Source organism: Tetrao urogallus (assembly GCF_951394365.1).
Source record: "Tetrao urogallus genome assembly, chromosome: 17".
In the NCBI taxonomy this organism is placed as follows: Eukaryota; Metazoa; Chordata; class Aves; order Galliformes; family Phasianidae; genus Tetrao; species Tetrao urogallus.
In genome coordinates, this window is record NC_136830.1 from 8,766,339 (window position 1) to 8,787,943 (window position 21,605).

At 44.8% G+C, this 21,605-nt stretch overlaps 1 protein-coding gene across 1 annotated transcript; it reads right to left on the minus strand.

Annotated features, from left to right (window-relative positions):
- Positions 1–2,922: 2,922 nt before the first annotated feature.
- On the minus strand, positions 2,923–10,159 carry YWHAH (tyrosine 3-monooxygenase/tryptophan 5-monooxygenase activation protein eta; the record flags this gene model as incomplete). The annotated part of the gene is made up of 2 exons (XM_079543951.1): positions 2,923–3,579; positions 10,073–10,159. 2 exons carry the CDS (start codon positions 10,157–10,159, stop codon positions 2,923–2,925), a joined length of 744 nt encoding a protein of 247 aa, XP_079400077.1.
- Positions 10,160–21,605: the final 11,446 nt, after the last annotated feature.

Consider the following 21,605-nt stretch of genomic DNA (forward strand, 5'->3'; position numbering starts at 1 on the left):
ATTACTGAACTTTAATTTTCACATTCAGATGAAGATATTCTAATTGAAGCCCAACTTGGGATAATGTCCTGGTCACTGAATTCTACCTTTTGGCTTCACTTGGCAATAAATTACCTGCACTTGTCAGTTCACTACCAAACTTCAGGTTATCTTGTGATAAGGAAGCTCTTGCTATTCCTAGCTCTTCTGGAGAGTTCCTCTAGAGATTCTAGCACAAGAAATTCTTAGAAGGCAGTTTCTTCTTTCCAGCCATGTTTACTTACACTATTAGAACCTGACACCTAGTACAAAACCTTGACAGTTTCCAGCCAACTGCACAAAACACTGTAAGAATACAGTGGTTCATCAAGAAATAATTATAACTTTAGGTTTACACATATCTTCCTAACAGCTTCCAACCATCTTCTCATCTGCTTGCATTTATGACTATAACTGATTAATTTGTTGAAATTTACACTGCTAAGAAGAAGGGAATCCACCCTTCAAGCAAATTAAACCATTTCAAAATAGAGCTTTATACTTCATTAGAATCAGTAAAGATTTATCCAGATTAATGGCAATTCAGGAAAATACACCCAGAAATCCTAACATTTCACAGAATGCTTTTCATTTCCATTTGGGACCCTAGGCAACAGCTCAGTAGTCAATCTTCAACAGGTTAGCCTGCAAAGAGAGAGACCCACTGACAAAGGAGCTGCGTAAGGCAATAACTAGAATGAGAAAAGACTCCTTAGCCCTTAATTAACTATATATACATACATACATATATGTATAGATATATACATATGTATGTATATATACATATTAGTGCCTACAAAAACATGAAAAAAATAAATTTAGCAATTACCAACAGTGATTAACTAGCTACAGTGTTTCAATATAAAAAGGGAGTTTTATTGTCCAAGTTTCATTTTGGTTCCATTTGGCAGATATGTATATTTGAGAGGAAAGCAAGGAAGAAAAAATGTAGAAGCACCATATCTGAGACAGGTAAAGTCCAAAAACAGTACTATTGGCCAGAAGGCTCTAATAAGTAATTAGGGGTGGAAGGAGGGAAGCCAAACATTTGTGCACTGTTTGAGCAAAGAGCATACAGGAAAAAATAACTTCTAGAGTAGGCCATGGGCACACAGCAGTAATTGGTATTAAGGACATAATTCAAGGTGCTTTATTTTAGTAGGAATCAAGCATGTCCAGATCATACAACAGCAAAACATCAAGATTAACTTACACCTTTTTCAGATGTTGTACAAGCCCTTTGATTATCACAAACGTAACTAATATAATACATCTAGAATTACCTAGGAGACTAGAAAATATACGAACAAATCTATCCTTAAAAAATGTCATTCTCCAGATATTTAAAAGGAAGCAGCTCACTGTTTTTAAAAAGCATGAGAAGTTCTTGCTGTGGGCATTCAGGCCACTAGCGTTTTATTAAGTCATAGAAAAATGGATTTAGATAAATTGAGAACTTACATGATTTTTGAGCTAGCCCAGGTGCCAGCAGCAGTCTGGATACAGCCACACGTAACACAACAGCTAACTTTTCCTGCTTCTGTAATACATCAGTACAGAAGTATGGATGGAACCAATAAATATATTCTAACTGCTGGGGAGAAAGAAGCAAAATGTAAGTCTGGGGACTAGACTTAAGTTCGCTAGAACAAAGAGGCACTCTCCAAGAATAAATACTGCTTCTGCTAGAACCAGGTAAATACAAAGTAACACTACTGGAATTTTAATGTGCAAATACAATTTGGTGGTTAGCACTTCTGGAAAAAAAAAAAAAAAAAAAAAAATTTCAGAAGTTACTGTGGACAGAAGAAAATAATGTAAGTCTCTACGTTGGTGTAAACAAGTAATATTCTACGCTACTTTTTAGCCTCTGAGCAGAACTGCTTTACAGTTCCTGTACCCAGTAAACCAACTAACACGTACCTTAGGAAACTCCATTTTACCTCAGGTAAGAAGTACCATTCTAGATTGCTGTGGGCTTCTTTCTTCTTTTTAGCACACTGTTATTTGCTCATTTGTTTTTAGTGTACGAGACGTCTTCTCATTAATGACATGTTTTAACTTAGCAGTGATGTACTAAGTAACTCAGTTTTTGCTCTGAACAAAAGACAGGACAGCTTATGTAGAGATAATATTCCCCGAAGCAGCATTTTATTTTATTTAATTCCAAAACATTTAATTTAGAAGTCTGGCATCTCAGTCATCCATCTTAACATGGGCTAATATTGACATAGTGTTGTCAGAATACACAGACAACTAAACAGCCAAAGAGTTTACAAAAAATAAATTCATGATTCTTCAAAACAATTGCAAAAGGTTACAAGTATCAAAACTCTTAGGTAGATGCACTGCATTAAAATAAACTGTGCACATAAGTTAAGAGGCAAAAAAAAATTTGCTACCAAAACTTCACATTTCAAACAGTTTATTGTAAACTGATGAACAGAGTTGTCATTTCACATCAGCTTAACTGTTTGCATTGACTGAAAAAAAATTGAGGTGGCTAGTTTACTTTGCATGCACAAAATGTACTGCTTAACAGAACAGTCAGCTCATTTCAAATGGCAAAAATTGAAACTGGAATCTAATCATCTTCAATCATTTTCCATTATTCTTTCCCATCTGTTCTAATCAACAGGCAAACTAAAAATGCCTCATTAAATACATGTATCTTCCTGCACTGTTGAAGTGCAACTAAGATAACTAGGGCCAATAAACCAATCAATCCATCAACACCCATGAAGGCTCATCTGAAACTGCTTCTTGATAAAGTGGACAGCAAATCTGAACAGCTGTACAATACAGATATGCTTAGCACTAGATATTTAGTGTGACTGTGGCAAGGTAATATCGGTGATGACAGGGATTGTGAAGTGGATGAAAGACAGATCAGAGGAAAGCTTTTTAATTATTGCCTTCTCCTGCTTCTTCATCTTGCTGGTCACTCGTCCACAGAGTGAGGTTATCTCGAAGTAACTGCATGATGAGAGTGGAGTCCTTGTAGGAATCCTCATTTAGTGTGTCCAGCTCTGCTATGGCATCATCAAAGGCTTGTTTGGCTAAAAGGCAGGCTTGCTCAGGAGCATTCTGGATTTCATAGTAGAACACCGAGAAATTGAGCGCCAGCCCAAGCCTAATTGGGTGAGTAGGCTGCATGTGCTCTTTGCTGATTTCAAAGGCCTCCTTATAGGCAGCTTCTGAGGCTTCCACAACACTGTTTTTCTTCTCTCCAGCAGCAACTTCTGCCAAATAGCGGTAATAATCTCCTTTCATTTTCAGATAAAAAACCTTGCTCTCATACTGGAAGTCATTGCAGTTCTTGATCAAGTACTTATCGAGGAGAGCCAAAACATCATTGCAGACTGTCTCAAGTTCCTTTTCTATCTTCTCCCTGTAGGCTTTAACCTTCTCCAGCTTCTTCTCATTGCCATCAGCCATAGTTTTCTGCTCTATGCTGCTGATGACACGCCAGGAGGATCGCCTAGCTCCAACTACGTTCTTGTAGGCTACAGACAGCAGGTTTCTGTCCTCATTTGAGAGAGGCTCATTCAGCTCAGTTACCTGAAAATACAGACAAAGATCAAATTCAAATGGTTTATCTTCAGAAATAACAAGTTTCCTTCAGCACCTCCATCATGAAACCCAACATTCAAAATTCCTTCTGGATCTCAAAATTCCTTCTAGCCAGAAAACAGTTTGTAACATTTAAGCTTGAAAGCTGTTGCTGCAGTCAAGACACAAAAGAATGAAACTCCCCCCAGTTCTGCTGTAATAGAGCTGAATTTAAAACCCATTACAAAGCACATTCACCAAAAGAGTGAGTCAGGCTGGTGTAACAAAGAAGCATTTGGAGGATTTAACTCCTACAAGTCTGAGCTATAATTATGCAGACTACAAACTTCACAATGAATTTAAATGTACCTAGAATATCAGTTTTATCAATCTGGAACACAGCACAGACACTGGAAACTGCTGCAGTTCTTGCATTTCTTTCCTTTGCTGCTTTTTTTTTCATTCAACAGCAGAGATGGAAGCGCTGCAGCCATTAGGATTATGCTCTGCATAGTACAAATGGAATTAGTGCTTCATACTGTCTTTCATTCACTGAGTGAGCCATTACACAGAGTAATACAGAAGTTAGCCTGATTTCTGTTGACTGGTGGCTGCAGGCAAGTTCGAAGGATAGGATATAAAGGAAATTGCATAGGTGGAACAAATGAGGGCTGTTTTCTTTGGGTTTTTTGTTTTTGTTCTTTTTTTATTCTTTATTTTTTATTTACAAAAAAAAAAAAAACTAAGTTCCTACTACTAAAGCTGCAGTAAGGGAAGGGTAGAACATCCAAGATTATGCCTAGCCCTGTTTCACTTTGTGCTGATTAGAAAAAAGGCCTTTCAGACTTACACCCACTTGGATTTGTTCAGATTTTCAAGTTTACAAACGTGAAATTAAGTTAATAGGAATTAAATTGAAAATCACAGCTCCGCTACTTTACACATACTTGATTAGTTGCATTGGAAGTCACTAGAATTGTAAGGATGTGCACTTCCAATTGAAGATAAAACTACCATTGCTCACGCACTGCTAAAATTAACTACTTCCCAAAAAAGTGCATATTTCCATGACACACAGTGTCTGCAGCCAAATTTGCAATCTACAAGTAACTGTCACAAATATTTACACTCTTTGTGTAAGCAGTGTACTCTCCAGTAAACATGGATCCTGCCAAGCCTGAAAAATAATTATAAAAATTAACTTTCTCAGAAAGGGAAATTACTTCGAATTGAGTTACCTCCAAAATTCCTTTTCCCCACAGCTCTGGAAGCTGAACTTCCAAAAGACACTGCTGTGTCCACCCTGATACAATGACAGACAACCTACCCATGGTAAACGCACAGGAATCAACTCAATGTAATTGTCACAAGCTTCTTCACAGCTTCCACACCCCATTTTCCCAAACACAATCTCTATTCAGACCCACTTCTATCATTATCTCTAGTAAAGACCAATTCCCTCAGGATGTGAAGGCTTAGCTTAGGCCTTTCTATTCCCCCAGTCTGTTAGGACAGTGTTTGCTTTTACAAAAATAATATTAAAAAAAAAATCAAAACCAGAGATTAATAATTACTTGGTCATTCCAGTGGTGGATATCTAAATAGCACTCTGCAGCACCTAACAAATGCCATAAGAACCATCAAAAAAACACGACGTAAACCTACATGTTTACTACGCTACAGCTGATGTATTTACGTATGGAGATGGAAGCTATCAGTTTTCAAAGTTTCATCCTATTTGTCACAACACAAAGTGCAATCCCACAGCAGTATCATTAGCCTCGGAAGAGTAGTCTAGATTTTTTCCTAGCCTATTTTCTCTCTTCAGACGTTACTCATTTTCAGTTGCAGAAAATGTATCACAACATCCATCTTAAAAACACTGATTCACGAGCTGCACGTGCACAGGATACAGCACTTGCAAAAGATCGACCCCTAAATGCCTTTCCACCTTTCTTTCCTTCTCCATAACTGAAGTTTAAGTGAATTACTTTTCAGATGTGGTACAGCTGAAGTGTCAGTATCACTACACTCAGAAGTGCATTCATTCCCCTTGGCAGATGCTGTTAACTTAATGTAAAAACTGACAATTATTTTTCACGTGAGCAGCACCTAGCAGGAGTGCAGGAACTCAGCATAACAGGAGCTGTTTCCCACTAGTGATTCTTGCCATGGCAGAAGTTTCCAATGCTTGCAGTGGAACTCTTCTTTCCAGTGTCATCTTTCAACAACCTTCAAGATGTCAGCGTCATTTTCACCCCACCTCCCCACTTTTACTTCATTAATGCTGAACCCTTTCCATCTCAAAGGTGATTTCTGGAGGAGAAACGGCAAACTAGCCTCCATCCTAGCCAAAAGAACGCTGGTCCTTTGTGCAGGCATACATAAAAATCACACCTACAGCCCCAACACAAACAGCTATATTACCAGAAGCTAGAATGAAAGGAAAGTAGTGCTTATCAGCAGCTTTATCAATTTCAGATACACCAGCAAATTACATAAAAACAGACATGTTTCTCTTCCTGTTGGGATGATGTAGAAAAGAAAACCTGAAGTGCTAAAGGAAATGTTTCTTGTTTTCCATTCTCCCTATAGCGTTACCTGGAGTTGATGATTGCTTAAGAAATGCACTCCTACTTTTTTGACCGAGTGTTTTTTATAGTGGCTATCAGGAAAAAGAGCACTTAAGAGAAAAAAGTTTGTAGTACGACTTCAAAGTAGTACTAACTTTGTGATGTATAACTCTACTTTTCTTATGCAAACATTCTTCTGACATCAAAGTCTGCATCATCTTGCTAAGGACTGCAAGATAAAGCCAGCTGAATATACAGGCTATGATCTACTAGCAGTTCATAAGTGTTAAAAACCACAAAATGTTGGTTCTGTAGTACTTGGAGGTATCTCCTCAGCTCTTTGTCCAAGTGCTCTCACGGTTAACTGAGAAAGAAGTAGAAGTACATAAAAGGAATCCTGGCCACAACACTGGGCTTCCTAGAGCAGAACTGACTTCCATTGGTGTGATCCTACATGGGCCACATCAAGCCAAGTTCATCTTACATTGAAAACTCACCAAAGCAATGGTTCTGTAATTGACAGCAGATGAATGCACTGTCAGGTTACCTAATGGCATCAGTCTGGTCCAGGTAAACTGCATGTGTGTGACTGCACTTGTTCTGTTAGCAAGAACACTGTTGTCAGAGCTCGACAAGTCCTTAATGAGCTGCTGTAACAAAAGACTGTACCTGAGCAGGAAAGCCACTTTTAATCATTAAAACTACCCTGAGAAGGTTCATAATGAATACTGTTCATTATTTCTGAACAAACCAGATGAATTCATTTAAACCAGAGCAGTACCTTGCATCAGTGTGGCTTCTGGTTGTTTGTTTTTTTTTTTTTTTTTTTTTTTTTTTTTTTTTTTTTTTTTGTGACAGATACTTTTACGGTATAAAACCACAGTGAAAATCATCTCACAGCGGGGAAAGATATTGTTCACATTATAGTTATTCACATATTCAGTAATACCAAGACTCAGGATTCTCAGGGTGAAGTAAATCTCCTTCACATGCCTCATATCAAAATTACACATCTCACATAACTGAGATTCATCTCAATCTTCAATACCTGCTATGTACCTGTACTAGAAAAGCAATGCAGATTAAAAAAAACTACTGCACACTACTATATATTGGAATTAATAGACTGACTCAGTTTACAAAGCAAAACTGTTCAGCTATTTAGTATTTATAATCAACATTTAAAGTCAATTTCTGGAACAGTCTAATACCAAAAGCATTCATGCTCCCAATCTGCTCAGTAATTTGTTGGAACAATATTTATTCCAACAAACGAGCACTTTTAACACTCTTACAATAACAGCACGTTTTTCCCCAGTGTGTTTGGAAGCCAGGTTTTACCTACCACATGTATTACTCCAAACAGTTGGAACGTTAAAGTGGCACTTAACGCAGTGAGATTGCCACTGTCCTTGGAAGGATGTAATTTGGTTAGAGGCACTTTTACATATGCATGTACTTTCTATGAAAATAATATTGACTACACCCATTGATTTATAACAGCAACTTAATTACATAGATAAATAGGTACTAATAGAAGTATACTTCTATTGTAAGTACAAATACAAGCAGAAATAGCAAAATTCTAAGAACAAACAGCAAGAAAAATTGTACTCTTTAACAGCAGGTTCCTTATTTAAGCTACAACAGCTGTATTATCTATAGATTTATATATATATTTTCTATAGAAGGCTGAACAGACAGGACTGAACAATGAGTGTTCCTCCAGCTTTATATCAACAGCTGGTAAGAGCCTCTTCACATTCTTTCTTCACTGGAAATCCCAAACATTGTACAAATATGCTTTTGCTACAATAATCTTTATCACTTTGTGCGTTAAGAGCAACTGCCAGGCTGCTGACAGTGTTGTGTGCTGTAGAAACACGCTGATAAATACCTGGAGCTGAAATTAACCATTTGCATTTCCATTACACTGGAAATACAGCATTTTCACACAGCACCATTATAAAAAGAATCAAGTATGTTATGTGAATATTTTTAAGAATCTTTTCAAATCAAAATATCCTGCATTGAGACTAGATATCCGATTTACAACACTGGCTTCCTGCTGAAGGAAGTCTAACATCTGAGTGCACAATGTGCTTCAGCTCACACCTATAAAATCAACTCGAATCTTAAGATGAAAGATTACATGAACAGCCTAATAAGAGCCAACTGTTGCCCTTTAAATTCAGCTGGATTTTTTTTGTATTTCAGTACTTGTAACATTTCATACATTCTAAAGACAGCTCATCTACAGTGTTAGCAAGCTCCAAATTACAGAAGCTCATCATTATACAACTTCTTGCAGAGCAAAATGGCATTACAGAATACCGAAACTCAGTGAGTGAAAACTGAGCAGTAGTTCAGTTTAAGATGCCAACAGGACACACACACCAGTTACTTCTACTTTACATATCTCCTGACACACAGCAACCATGTTCTTTTTGCTTCACATGTTCAGGGAGCCATATACATCCTGCAGATCAGCAACGCCTGGGGGAAAAAAAGCTACCAGCTACAGCTAGAAATGGTGTCTTCCAGAGCAGCAGTGGATTTTAGTGATTTCTTGACTGCATTCAGAAATAGTGATGAGAAGTGTTCTCCAGGTGAATGAAGCTGTTACTACTTCACGGTAGGTATCAGGAATTCTAATAATATCACTGAAAGACAGCTTACATCAACTGCATTTAATACTGAGATACTCAGAAGTATTTGTGCTTTAGAACTAGATTGATGCTGGTGCTTAATATGCCACTGTAAACAGTTAGACATTAAAAAGATAAAATAAACATCTGATTCCTGCCCTCATTTAAGAGATGTAACATACATCATACAGTCCCTGAAGGAGACTTTTTGCAAGAATCAATCCATGACTGAACTTGATTTGTAGCTGCTCTTTCAAACCATGCAGCATTATTTCTCAAGAGAAACCAGGGTCCCCTTGAGGCCTCTTGGCGCTCACAAAAAAAAGAGATCAATAAGAGTAAATCAGTTGCAATTAATACAAAGACTGTAATGGTCTTTGCTAAACATTTACCAGCATTTACACGGGCTTCAGAATTCAGATATGCTTTGTTTTTTAAAAAGAGACACTAGACATGAAGTTTGGTCATTCTCCAGTTTTATTATGTACCAGTACAAACGGGTCAGTACACTTCATTTTCATCGCAGCTGTAGCTTAGTGTTAAAACACATATCAGTATTCAACTGTGTAAGAACACACTGAGAACGTTACCCTACAAAAAGAGGCAAGAAGGCAACGTTAAAGCTTAGGAAACAGATTCTGGGTGCAGTGAGCAGCTCGTATACCCGGATGCGACCACAGTTCCATCTTCGAATCGCAGCGCTCACGCCCGTGGGAGGCCCCTGTTCGGAGCCTCTACGGCAGAACCCTCTAGAAAAGGAAGGGGCTCCTCCTGCCGCGCGCTGCTCAGCCCCCCGCCCCCCCCCCCCGGCCATCCCACCCCGCCCCGCGCCCCTTCAGCCCCGGATGGGTCGCACCGCCCGCTCTCAGCTCCAGGCGCGGGGTGGCGGGGCGGCTCAGCATGCTCCCTCCGCCCCGAGGCGGGCGGCGTTCAAACGGCCGCTCCGCACCGCGCCCGATTGGCGGCGTAGGGCCGGCCACACCCCCGGGCAGGGACGGAGCGGGAGGCGCGGGCGTCGTTACGAGGGGGAGAGAGAAACGAGGGAGGGAGAAAACCAGCTCCGGAGGGACGGGAGCTGCGGGGCTCCGCAGGGCGGGAGCACTGGGAACATTTGGGCGCATTCCCCGGCGGGCGGCCCCGCTCCCGCCCAACCCCCCCCTCCTTTCCTCACCGCCACGGGCTGGCCGCATCCTGCCCGGACCCACCCCGCTCCGGCCCGGACGTCCTTCCTCACCTCCCCCCTTCCCCCGGCCCCGCCGCCACGCCGCCCGCCCCACTCACCGACTTCATGGCCGAGGCCATGTCGTCGTATCTCTCCGCCTGCTCGGCCAGGCGGGCTCGCTGCAGCAGCTGCTCTCGGTCCCCCATGGCCGCTTCCGTGGTGGCTGCCGGGCCGGGCGCTGAGCCCCTCAGACGGTGAGGAGAGGGGCGGGGGTCCGCGCCTCGGGACGCGCGGGCGGTGCGAGGATACGAGCGCGCGTGGAGAGCGCAGCGCGGCCGCCGCCTCCCGCCCGCTCGCCGGGCGACCGTTAGGCTCGCCGCGCCTCACGCGCCGAGTGGCGGTCGGCGCCTCGCGCTCACGGGCTGCAGCCGCGCGCTCGCTGCTTCCCCTCGGCGCCGCGTGCGGCTCGCGCCTCTCCGCCCGGCTCGGAGCCTCGCGCTGCTGCCGCCGCCTGCGCCTGCGCGCTAGGAAGGCAACGAGGGGGCGGAGCCGAGGGGACTGCAGGGGAGGGGAGGGGGGCGCTGCTCCCTCGCGTTCTATTTCTAGATGACGTCACTTGCTATAAATAGCCATCCCGGGGCGCCGGCCGGGGGGAGGCGCATGCGCGCTGCGAGTGCTGCATTTTACTGCTGCAAAGGTGGAGGTGGGCGGTGGGCATTGCGGAGCCGGGCGGTGCGGCCCCGGGCGCGGCTGCTCGGCTCTGGTCCCCGTTTTCAGAGCTTTACCAGCGTCTTGCTTTTTAATAGTTGAGCTCTGTAAGAGATCGAGCGGCCGTACGTCAAGATCGTCGCTAAGAAACAGCGCCGCGCAACGCGCTGCTGTGTGCAGGGCTGGCGGTACGCGGTGCGCGCCCGAGGCTCCGCGCAGCACTCAGCGCTCCGTGCCTGCCCTGCCTGCTGCCGTGCTGCAGCTCCATAGAAAGCAGATCGCGGTGTTTCTACAACCACTCACTCACCCACTGAGCCACAGAGCGTGCGTTAATCCAGCAAATATATGTGGGTATGTCCACGAAAACATTCTCAAAGTGCTTTTTCTTCTTCCCTTGTTTTTCTCTTTAATCGAAGCTTCTCTATAATGGCTATTTACCAGTCTAAAGCGCCTCGGAGATTCCCAGCTCTGAGTGCACACGGTGACACGTAACATCACTGACCTCACGGCAGCCAGGTGGAAGTTGGAGCCCTCAGCCCGGCCAGCAGGCAGTGAAGCACTCAGAGCTGATGGTTTGGCCGGGTTGCTCTGCCAGCAGGCACTGCACAACACCTTACTTGCTGAGGGCTCGTTGTGAACCTTTTCTTTATGGGGAGTTTACCCATCACCACTCCATGGGCTGCTGTTCAGACTCTGGCTTGCAGTGGTGGAACCATGTCTCATCACCAGGAATGATACAATCCAGGAAACCGGCTCCTTCAGCCTTGTACTGATTCAATGGGTCCTACTAAGATTGCATACAGTTTTCTTTCTGTTCCTACGTGAGCATTTGTAGGATGCACCTGATGCACACTTTGTGATATTCCAATGCACTGAAGCCACACACAGTTCCCTGGTTGTAATGTGCTGATTCACACGGATAAAGCTGATGGAGATGCACTTCATTTCACGGTGGGACAGCTGTGCACGACTGTCCAGAACGTGGCTTGTCTGACACATCACTGTCATCACTGCTGAAATGCAACACTCACTGCATCACAGTGTTCACACGCACTGTTTGCACACCAGAACCATCCAGCAAGTGTCAATGGGTGCCATTTTTTCCACGTGGAGGAATTCAATGACATATTTTTGCTTCAAATGCACCTTCATGTCAGACACCATTCTGTCAAGAGTGCCCCTCTACTGCCATCTGTCACTCAGCAACAGGATGCAATAGGGAGGGAGATGGGGAGGTTCAACTTCTACTGCTGCACCACCAGTGGGCCAACAAGATAAAATAGAAGGCATTACTTTTGGAGCAGCCCTCATATACAGCATCTAGTGCTCCAACCTTCAGCTACAACAGCAGTGCGGCTCCCAGAATCCATAAGGAACAAGGAGAAAAAAAATCAGAGCTTGTGCAGTCTTAATCTGCTACAGTTATTGTAAGCTGGGAAAGGAAAGGAGAAGAGAGGAGAGGAGAGGTCAGCAGATCTTTTACTGGCGTGCTGAACATGCTGTCAAAGCACCTAACTTGTCCTCCTGCTAAAGTTCAGATGCCAGGCATCAGCCCTCATGTCCTAGAGCTCCATGTTCCCAGCAGAGCTCACAAGGCAGGATTTAGAGCTGCTGGCACAGTGACCACACCCAGAGAGAATCTGTAGATGGAGAAACTCATGGTTCTGATAATTGCCCCATGATCTCAGGCAGTGGCTCTGCTCCATAGGCACATCTAAGTGTGCTGGCCAGCCCTGCTGCTCCACAAATAGCTCCCTGCTGGAAGGCCAAGCCAGCTCGCTGTGTGAGGCGCTGGGGACAGCGCGGCAGCCACACGGAGCAGCCCAATGCTGATGTTCAGCTGAGGGCACAAGCCACAGGGCACGCTGACAACAAGGAAAAGCAACGGGGAAACGGCCACATGGCATACTGGAGCCTGCCCAGCCTCCTGGGCAACCTGTTTGGTTGCTCTGGCAGCACACACACCTGCAGCACTGCTCCTGAGACTCACAGCACCAAGGCAAGGTAACATCCCTGCTACCATCTGCCTCATTCCTGGAGCTGCTGCATGGAAGTGTTTTACATAGGGATCTGCTAAATGATACAGGCTTGGGGACAAAGCAGTGAAAAACAGAACAGAAGCAAGGAGTGAGCAGTGCAGGTTAACCAGCATCTGAACCGCATGGCAGGAAATAGAGATGGGCGGGGAGACAAAGAGGTGGGGAGTCTGTGGGCATCTGATCCTGGAAATGCTGCAACTGTGGGGCACAATCCTGGCAGCACATCCCCACAACAAAGTGAGATAAGTGCACATCAGGGAGGGAAGGTGCTGTAACCAATGACAAGATCAGAGCAGAAGATAGGAGTGGGTGTAGCTGAAGTGTGATGATTCTTTCCCAAACCTCAAGGGACTGTAATTTCAGTGATATATTTCTGGCCAAACCGTACAGCAGAGTTTAACAAGCAGCAGAACTCTTTAGGCTGTCACAGTGTGCGTGAAAATATTCTACTACTTGCCATATTTCAAGTTTTATTAATCTTCAATCACTCTCACAGAACCTCCCTCGTAACTCAAAGGTAAAAGCTAGAGTGAAGAGAGGAAGATGGCAGCGGCGGAGTGCTGCTCAGAAGCAGCAGGGCTCACACTGTGAGCTGTGCATAGTGCACATCTGCACCAACAGGAGATTGATAGAGAAAAGGGCAGTGATTTGCACAACATCTGTGAAGCCCTTCCTCCCTCAGGGGAGCAGACACGTATACCAACCCCACTGAGGATCACTGCAGTGTGTGCACTATTGCTCTGCATTCAGACACAGCAGCCTTTTGCATGTTCAAAATCCCACGCAGACAGGAGCTGATCCTCAGAGCTCTCTGCAAAATGTGCTGTTTTGGAGCACTTGCTCATTTTGGAGTCCAGTGAAGAATGAGTGCTATGTCTGAATAAAAGATTATGGCAGTGTTTTTAGGTGCCAGAATGATTCAGGGATATGCACAGGAGGCCATGAAGCATGCTCAGTTGTGGGGGTTTCTCTCAGTGGCAAGAACACAGCACCTAATTGAAAGCAGCTTTAACCCTTCAAGAGCTGCTTCAAACCACAATGCTTGGTCCAGATACAAGAATGTGCTTTCATTCTTTATGTAATCAAAGGGATACAACCAGAATTTACAAGCATAAGTAGGAAAAAATAAAAAAGCTTGCTTATCAGGAACTCACACCTGAGCATCCTATTGCTAAAAGCCTCTATGTGTAAAAGACGTCTATGCTAAGTGAATACTGAAAGTCACAAACACACACACATCCACATGAAGAAGCCCCACCAACCCTACTCCACCTCAGGGGTTTTCAGAGGTGCTGAGCATTTGCAACCTATGGATAAAGTCAGAATTTCCATGTCTAGCACTTCTGGAACTACCCCCAAAACATCTCATTCAGAGCTACCCAATTATGGACTCAGTACCAGCAAACATTTAAGAAATATGCCCAGATCTTTCTTGACAAATTAATTTTTACTGCTCTTCAAACTACACCAAAGAGGATTAGCCTTACTCAGAACTGGATTAAATCCCACTGAAAATGGTTGATCTGAAACAATGACCTTTCACTGCAGAACATAGGATGAAAGACTGGGGATCAGACTAACGAAGCACAGAGATAAAACGCCTTTGCCAACATTTCCAAAAGTGGACCCTTATTCCAGGTGCCCTACTCAAGCCTCTATAAGTGCTCATTTCTTCTGAAAACGAAGCCCTAAGCAAGTTGAGCCCAGCACCCAGAACAAGAAGCTTCCTGAAAAGATGGGCCTTGAAGTTGTCTCTCCTGACGTTTGTCCATAGTGGGCCTCAGGTGAGCCCATTCAGTAACGCTAGCTTGTAGCTGTCATGGCACGTGAAAGTAGGGAGAGCAGCACCTCACGCCATTAATCGTCTTTCGTACTGTAGACGATTACTTCAGAGAAGCTATTCATGGGCAGCTGCCACACAGAACCTCGCTGCTGCCATTTCCACGCCACACTTCCAACCAAGAAGGCTGGTAGGTAACACTTGGTCTGACTTCAACAGCAGCGCTGGGAAACAAGTGTGCCTGCCCATTGGGAAAGCATCCTTGGCTCTACAGCAGCTAAGGAACTACAGTTTGAAAACACAACCAGATTTCCATCGCTTTTCTGGGACCTGTTAACATAAATACTGTTCTTTGGGCTCTTATATGCATTTTAAGATAAAAATGGCTGTTTTCTATCTAGGGCAAGCTCCTCTCTTTGCTAGGGCACGCCATGTTGAGGAGGAGGAATGACAACAGCAGGTACAGTACATTCAGTTCAGGGAAGGTCAGTCACATGCACAGAGCATTTCTAATTACAGCTCCACAGAAGAAGAACATGAACACATCCAGAGCTCGCTACAAATGGCAGGACAGGGAATGCAGATCACAACGAGGATGTAAATCACATCTAGGAAACAGCAACAAGGTAATACACAAAGGGAACAACTCAAACGTGTGAGCACAGCACACAGAACTCCATGGCACTGTCCATGGAAGACCAGCTCCACCCAGCACCGCAGGCAGGAGGCCAGGTGCCACCGGGGTTCAGGTTCACTTGATCTCTTCCTCTGCTGCACAGCAGTGCCTCCAGCCTGTGCTTGCTGATGGAAGCACTGAGATCGGCAGGCACTGCTTGCAACTTCTCACTCCAATGCAATGAGCTCCTCTGATATGTTTCATGCAGATTCAGCATCCAGGTGGTGTGAAGCAGAGCTGCTGGCAGGCTGGGATATACTGTACTTCAGCCGCTGGACTTCATGTCTCTTAAAAAGATGTACTTCTAATTTGCTAGGTTTCACATATCAAACTTTGAATCACCTAAAGTAAGTTTATGGAGAAGTAATAAGTTATTTCATCTGGGAAATGACCTAGAAAATGCAATGGTCCTCCAGAGAGCAACTGTGCCAAATCTGGAGATGAAATTCATTAAATGAAGTGCAAGAGAAAAAACTTTGATTCTGCTTCAGCTGCGAAGCCTTTTCCAGATGCAGTTTGGTGAGGATTCGTTCCCAGCACTCCACAGCAGTTCTGCTGACCGGAGCTGCCATTTTACATCAGTCATAATAACCACATTCTTCAACTGCTTAAAACGCTGACAGTGCCCACACCTATACAGGTGTAGTAACGTTCATCTGATCTGTAGCATCTCTTTGGCAGGCAGTGGTGCCAACATCTGAGAGCAAAGGGAAATGCTTTTCACTGTAACAGAGGTATTGCTGCAGATAACATGTATCTCCAGCAGCAGGGAAAAGCATGCCCAGGCTCTGTTCAGCTGTACAGATGTGCAGCACTGCCAACTACATCACAGCAGCGATGCGCTGTCTCATGAGCTCTGAGAAATAAAGCATCTTATTGGTATCTCATTCACAGGACTATCAAGACCCAGAGAGAATTTTGCTAACGGGTGGCTTCTGCATTAAAGCCACCCCATTGTTTTATCCTCTTTCCACAACAGGCAGGGCTCAGACCCTTCCCGCCACAGCACAAATACCCGACCAGCGGGCTTCAAACAGCACGGACGGGACAACTGCCCACCCACCCTCCGCCGCCCCACCCGCCAACGGTCGCCGCGCGCCCTCCCGCCCACCCCGCTGTTGCCACGGCTCGGCGGGAGGCGGCAGCCAATCAGGAGGCGGGGAGATATATTTGTCGCTGTTGCTACCGGCGCTGCGGGTCGGACGGCCAATAGGGAGGCGGCTCGCGGCCGCCATGGCGCTGGACGGCGGGAGGACCGCCTCTGCTTAGCGGTCCTGCAGGGCGGTTCAGGGCAGAAAGAGCCGTTGGAGATGGGAGAGAGAGCGGCTAACGGGTGCGGAGCGGCTCACGGACAGCGCGTCCCGCCTCTCCCTCCCTGCGTAGCAGCGCCGGTTCACCCAGCGCCCCCCTGTTAAAGGAGACTGTGTGAAGGCACACACCGCCCTTCGGTCGGCGGGCTGCGAGCACAAAGCAGCCAACGGGAAAACGGCATCCCAAGGGAGAGCCAGGGAATGAGCACTGGGTGCACCAGGGACACAGCCTCATGTGCCCAGGTGTGGGCTTTGAAAGGCCGTGTGCAAATAACAGGTTTTCCTCCTTTTCAGCTGGGTTTCACCTGCCTTCACGATACAATGGACTGAGACCTGACCAGGCACTGAATCAGTAACTTGGTATTTTTGACATCTTCAGAAGAGCTTCAGACTGCTCCAGTGAAAACGTACAATCCACAATCTACCTTCCACTTCTTACATCCTTTGCAAAATTCTTACCTACAAAGCCCATTTTAGTAAGCTTTACTGTTTGAAAAGGCCCTCATCCTTCTGCCCCAATCTTTCTGTTCCTCATCTCCATATCAAACTCCTCATTCATTTAAAGTATTAAGAAAACCAAGAAAGAATGAGGTTTCTGCTGGAGAAGTGCAGTCCCACTCTGCAGGCGGGGCACATTCGTCCCTGCTCAGTATTCAGAGCACAGCCATGCTGCCTGGAACGTGTCACTGCTCCATGGGTCACCAGCCAGCCCCTCCAGGACCTGAAAGACAGGAGGGAATCAAAGCTCCACTACATAGGATCTTAAGTGCAGTTTCTCACTGATGAAGAGCTTTGGGCAGATGTACAGAGGCACAGGACTGCAGGATGGGAGGGGACGTCAGTGGTGAGCACTGTGTGTGAAGGGATGAAGTCTTTGTTCCCCTCTGAGTTCAGGTAGAGTAATCCACCTGTACAAGGTGTGGGGGTAAAAATGGCAAGCGCGATCTGTGTGCAGTTCTTAATTCAGAGAAGAGCAATCCCCTTCTTTTTGCCCAAGGCACCGGATCAGTATAAAAATAAGTTAACAGTGGAGGGTAAAACCAGCATAAAGTAGTTAATGAAGATGGGAACGATCACTTGGACGAGGGAGCTCTGTTCAGGAAGGGAAAGAAACATTTCCAAAATGAGTTAGCTGGTTTTTGTTCTACTCTCACATGACCTACAAAGAACAAACTGAAAGTTGTGTATGCTACAGGGTGCGTACATCTGCACCTCTGTGGTTCAGACACAGGAAATAAACATCTGCATAACCCCACAGCAAGTCTAGGGGAAGTTTATCCTACAGACACAGGGCACCCAGGAAGCCAATCAAATGCTGTAAAATCATTTACCCATTCAGGCTCTTCATTTTCCTACAGCACACATTTAAAAAAAAATATGCAAAAGCTGCTCTTCTGAATTCCCAAACTGGCTAATTATTACAAAGACTTGGAGGTGTCCCCTTCTGACATCTGCAGACATCCCATGGTATCTTGTTCCCCAGCCCATATTGCACTGAGTGTCATGTTTCTGTAAAATCAGTGCAAAAATCCAAAATAGCAAGAAGAAAACTCTGGCTACAGAGACTGCATACTCGGGAAATCTTAGAAAAGGCTCATTCATTATTAATGCCCAAAGCTTTCCTTCTCATCTGGCTCCCATAATGGCCAGTAAAAAGGCCACTTTCCAAGATACAGATCTTTATATTGATGCTTTCAAAGGCTCTAAAGAGGTTCTGTTACTGCCCTCAGAAATGCAGCCACTTCCCATAATGAGGCCAGCAGATACAAGTCTCCTGCTTTTCAAAAATCTCTTTCAAAAAGGTTTTCTCTGGCAGCTTACATTGCAAGAGAAATGGAAATGCATGCTAACTCATTGGTTGAAGCAAAAAAATACACTTGAATCCAGAAAATAGACTTGACAAACAGCTCACTCTACAGTTTAGATAGGGCCTTCTTGGGTCCTATTTTTAAGTAACATTTCATTCACGGATGTGCTCCCATCCCCTTGAAAGCAGTAAATTTCTGAGTTTAATTCTCTACCTCCTTAAAAGCAAAAGAAAGCGTATAGACTGAGTTCAGATCATGGAAGGGAAGTCAATTCTTTTATCATTTCCTATAATACCACTGTTCTGTAAAGTTCTCACGGCCATCTCAGAACACAGCAAAATCTCCTCAGCAACACCAAGTTTGGAAATGAAAATGACGTGAAAGATTTGAACAGGTTTCAGAGAGCTGAGTTAAATTCTGCAGAACCCTTCAGAAGGGGAGGGCCGTCAAGCAGCCACCTTACTGTCATCTTCTTTTCATAGTGCAAGGTGAATCCTCTGCTGCTCAAAATGTAAATGGTACTTTGGATCTACACAGGCCATTGTTCCTATGATATTTTTAGTAAAATCAGGATCTGATAAGCAATCCAAGTATCAAAACCAACAAAAAACTGTCCTAGCATCTGCTCGATGCTACCGTGAGAATGCAGTGAGCTGGGTACCAAAGATATGCTTAGATTTTATATGAGTCACTCAACATACAGCGTGAGATTTCACATCTTCTGTGAGAGTGCCACAGCTGGATGGCGTGTGTGTCTGAGCTCCCTTCTAGGAACATTAGGTGTGTTCTCTTACCTGGCTCTGTCCCAGGGCTTGGCTTTCTTCTACGCAGGGTTGAAGAAACAGGTGGGCACTGAGGACTGCCAACCACAGTCTGTCTGGAACTGGAAGAAAATGTGATGATGTACAAATGCATTTGTATTTATGCCATTTATTGTAGTCTTGCAGCAGGACAAGAGGGGCGGCTGAGAGGTCTGTTGACTACAAACTTCTGTCATTTATTCAAATTGTTAAAGGCTGAAAAAACATACTCTGCACAGGGAGGACTAGCCTAACCAGGAGCAGTACGTAGAACTACATCTCCATTTGCAACTTGCCTTATGCCCCCAGAACACTCTCCATAAACAAAGAGATGTCTAACAAACGTCTCTCTCTTGGAAGATATTTTCAAAACAGAGCTCTTCATAGTCAAAACACACAAAAGTAGCTTTAAACACAGCCACAACATTAGCTGCAATTCCACTACAGCCTTTCAAGGCTGTCAAAGTCTGGGGACGCGGCTTCCCCATCCAACCTGGAAAAAGGTCACAGCACACAGGCACCAGGCCACATAGGAGACACAAGGTACTCCATGATGGGGTGCTCTCTCCATTCATCACCAAAGGTATCCGTACTCCAACAATGCTGCCCATACCACAGCTGTACAGACCAGACCAAAAGCGTCAGTTAACAGAAGTTTCTGCCAAGCTCCCAAGTTTCAGCAGTCAGCCTTGGGACTGCTCTGCTGGAGGCTGCATTCATTTTGCTCATTTTCATCATGCTGCAATTACATTTACTAGTGACAAATGGGCTCAGCCCCTACCCTCATCAATTTGTCTCATTCTTTTTTATTGCTTGCTTACATTTTAACATGCACAGTACCCTCAGCAACAAGTCCTATAGCTTAATTACAGCAAAAAGTAGCCTGCTTTAGCAGATTTGAGACTTGCTGCCTGCCAGTATCATGGGCACAGGGCAGTGGGAGGGAAGGGCCTAATGGCAGGATTCCTGTGCTCTGAGCTGACATCCCAGAAGCACAGGAAGAAGCGGTAAGCTGCAATCAACATGCTGGCACCAGTATTTTCTAAATCAATATGCTGGATCATAAATGCAATTTGTCTTACTCCACGGAGTTCAGTGTGCTTTTCTGCTTGAAATGTGAGGCACAGGAGAGCTATATTCTGCATGAAGCATTAGCTGGGCTACATTCCACCTGTCCAAACCAGAAGAGTGAAGGAGATACACCAGCACTCTCTGTGAAGGCAGGCTGGCTGTCCCACAGGGACTTCCAGTCCAGTAGCTGGATCAAACTCCCGTCAGGCAGCAGGAGCAGATGGAGACAGTCAGCTCTCAGCCCAGCTCCCTCTCACACTCCCACCTCACAGCCCTGTAGAGCAGAAGAGGTTTGGATGCAGCCCAAGCGCGTAGGACTGACTGTAAAAAGACCATAAAAGAAATAAACTGAAATTGGTCTAATAAGCTTTCAGGCCAAGTCCTTTCCAGGTGAGCACTTCTAAAATGAGACGAGCTGATTAAGGTTCCTTTGGCTGACTTCTAGCTCTACCCCTGCACTTAAGAAGCAGACAGAGAGGCACTGGCAAGGCAGTAACAGTGATATTAGATGTCTACTCCAGGTGGGTGACCTTGGATAAACATTTTCTCTCTGTGTTTTACTTTTATGTGCAGAGCAGGGATAGTTTCTCTGCCCTGTCTTTCTAGGGTAACAACACTCATCTACCTCAGTTTAAGCTGATTCCTGACTTCTTCCTTCCTAAGTCCCCAGATGAGATATGCTCATCTCATCATGATTGCTCAAGATAATTGGGGTGACACCATACTTCTAACAGGGCCCTGCCTGCTAACAAAGGTGATTCTTGCTCACTGCCCATCACTGAGCAGAGGCCTCACCCAAGGCTTCCCACCCAAGGTCTCCTGGCTCCCTAGAGAGAGACTGCAGAAAGGCCTGGATGAAATTGCAACCTAAGGCTCAATCACTTCTGAACAGACTGATGTTCAGTAGCATTCATTGTATTATGGGGAGTTCAGGGGCACATGGACCAGGCTAAACAGGCGTTACCAGTAGTCCAAATAGCTGTATCCTCACTAGAAGCAGCAGGTCATGTCCCTGCCAGGAACACGATAAAGGGTGTGTGGATTCCTGGCACAGCTGACATACCCAATAGGGAGACATTCACCATAGATTTCTTCTAGTGTTGGAACCTATTTTAAAAATAAACATGAGCTCAACTTTAGAAGCAGAACATGCAATTTTAAATCTAGCCAAACTATTGCCAGCAATTCCTTACTCATCTTTCATCACCCTCAGCCACAGTTCAAAACTGCCAATCCCAAACACAGACTGTTTTAGATTAAGTACAGGCCCTACCAACCTAGTGTGCAGGGTCAGCTCTCACTAAGATCTGTGTAAGTTACAATTTCCAGTCAAAAAGAAAACCAGGCAAGTAGCTTAGAAGCCAGACCTGCTGTAGAGAGGGGTACATATCTTCTCTGATGATGCTGGCCCTGAATCTCCTTTGTACCAACCACACTGTAAAACACACATATGCTTATAC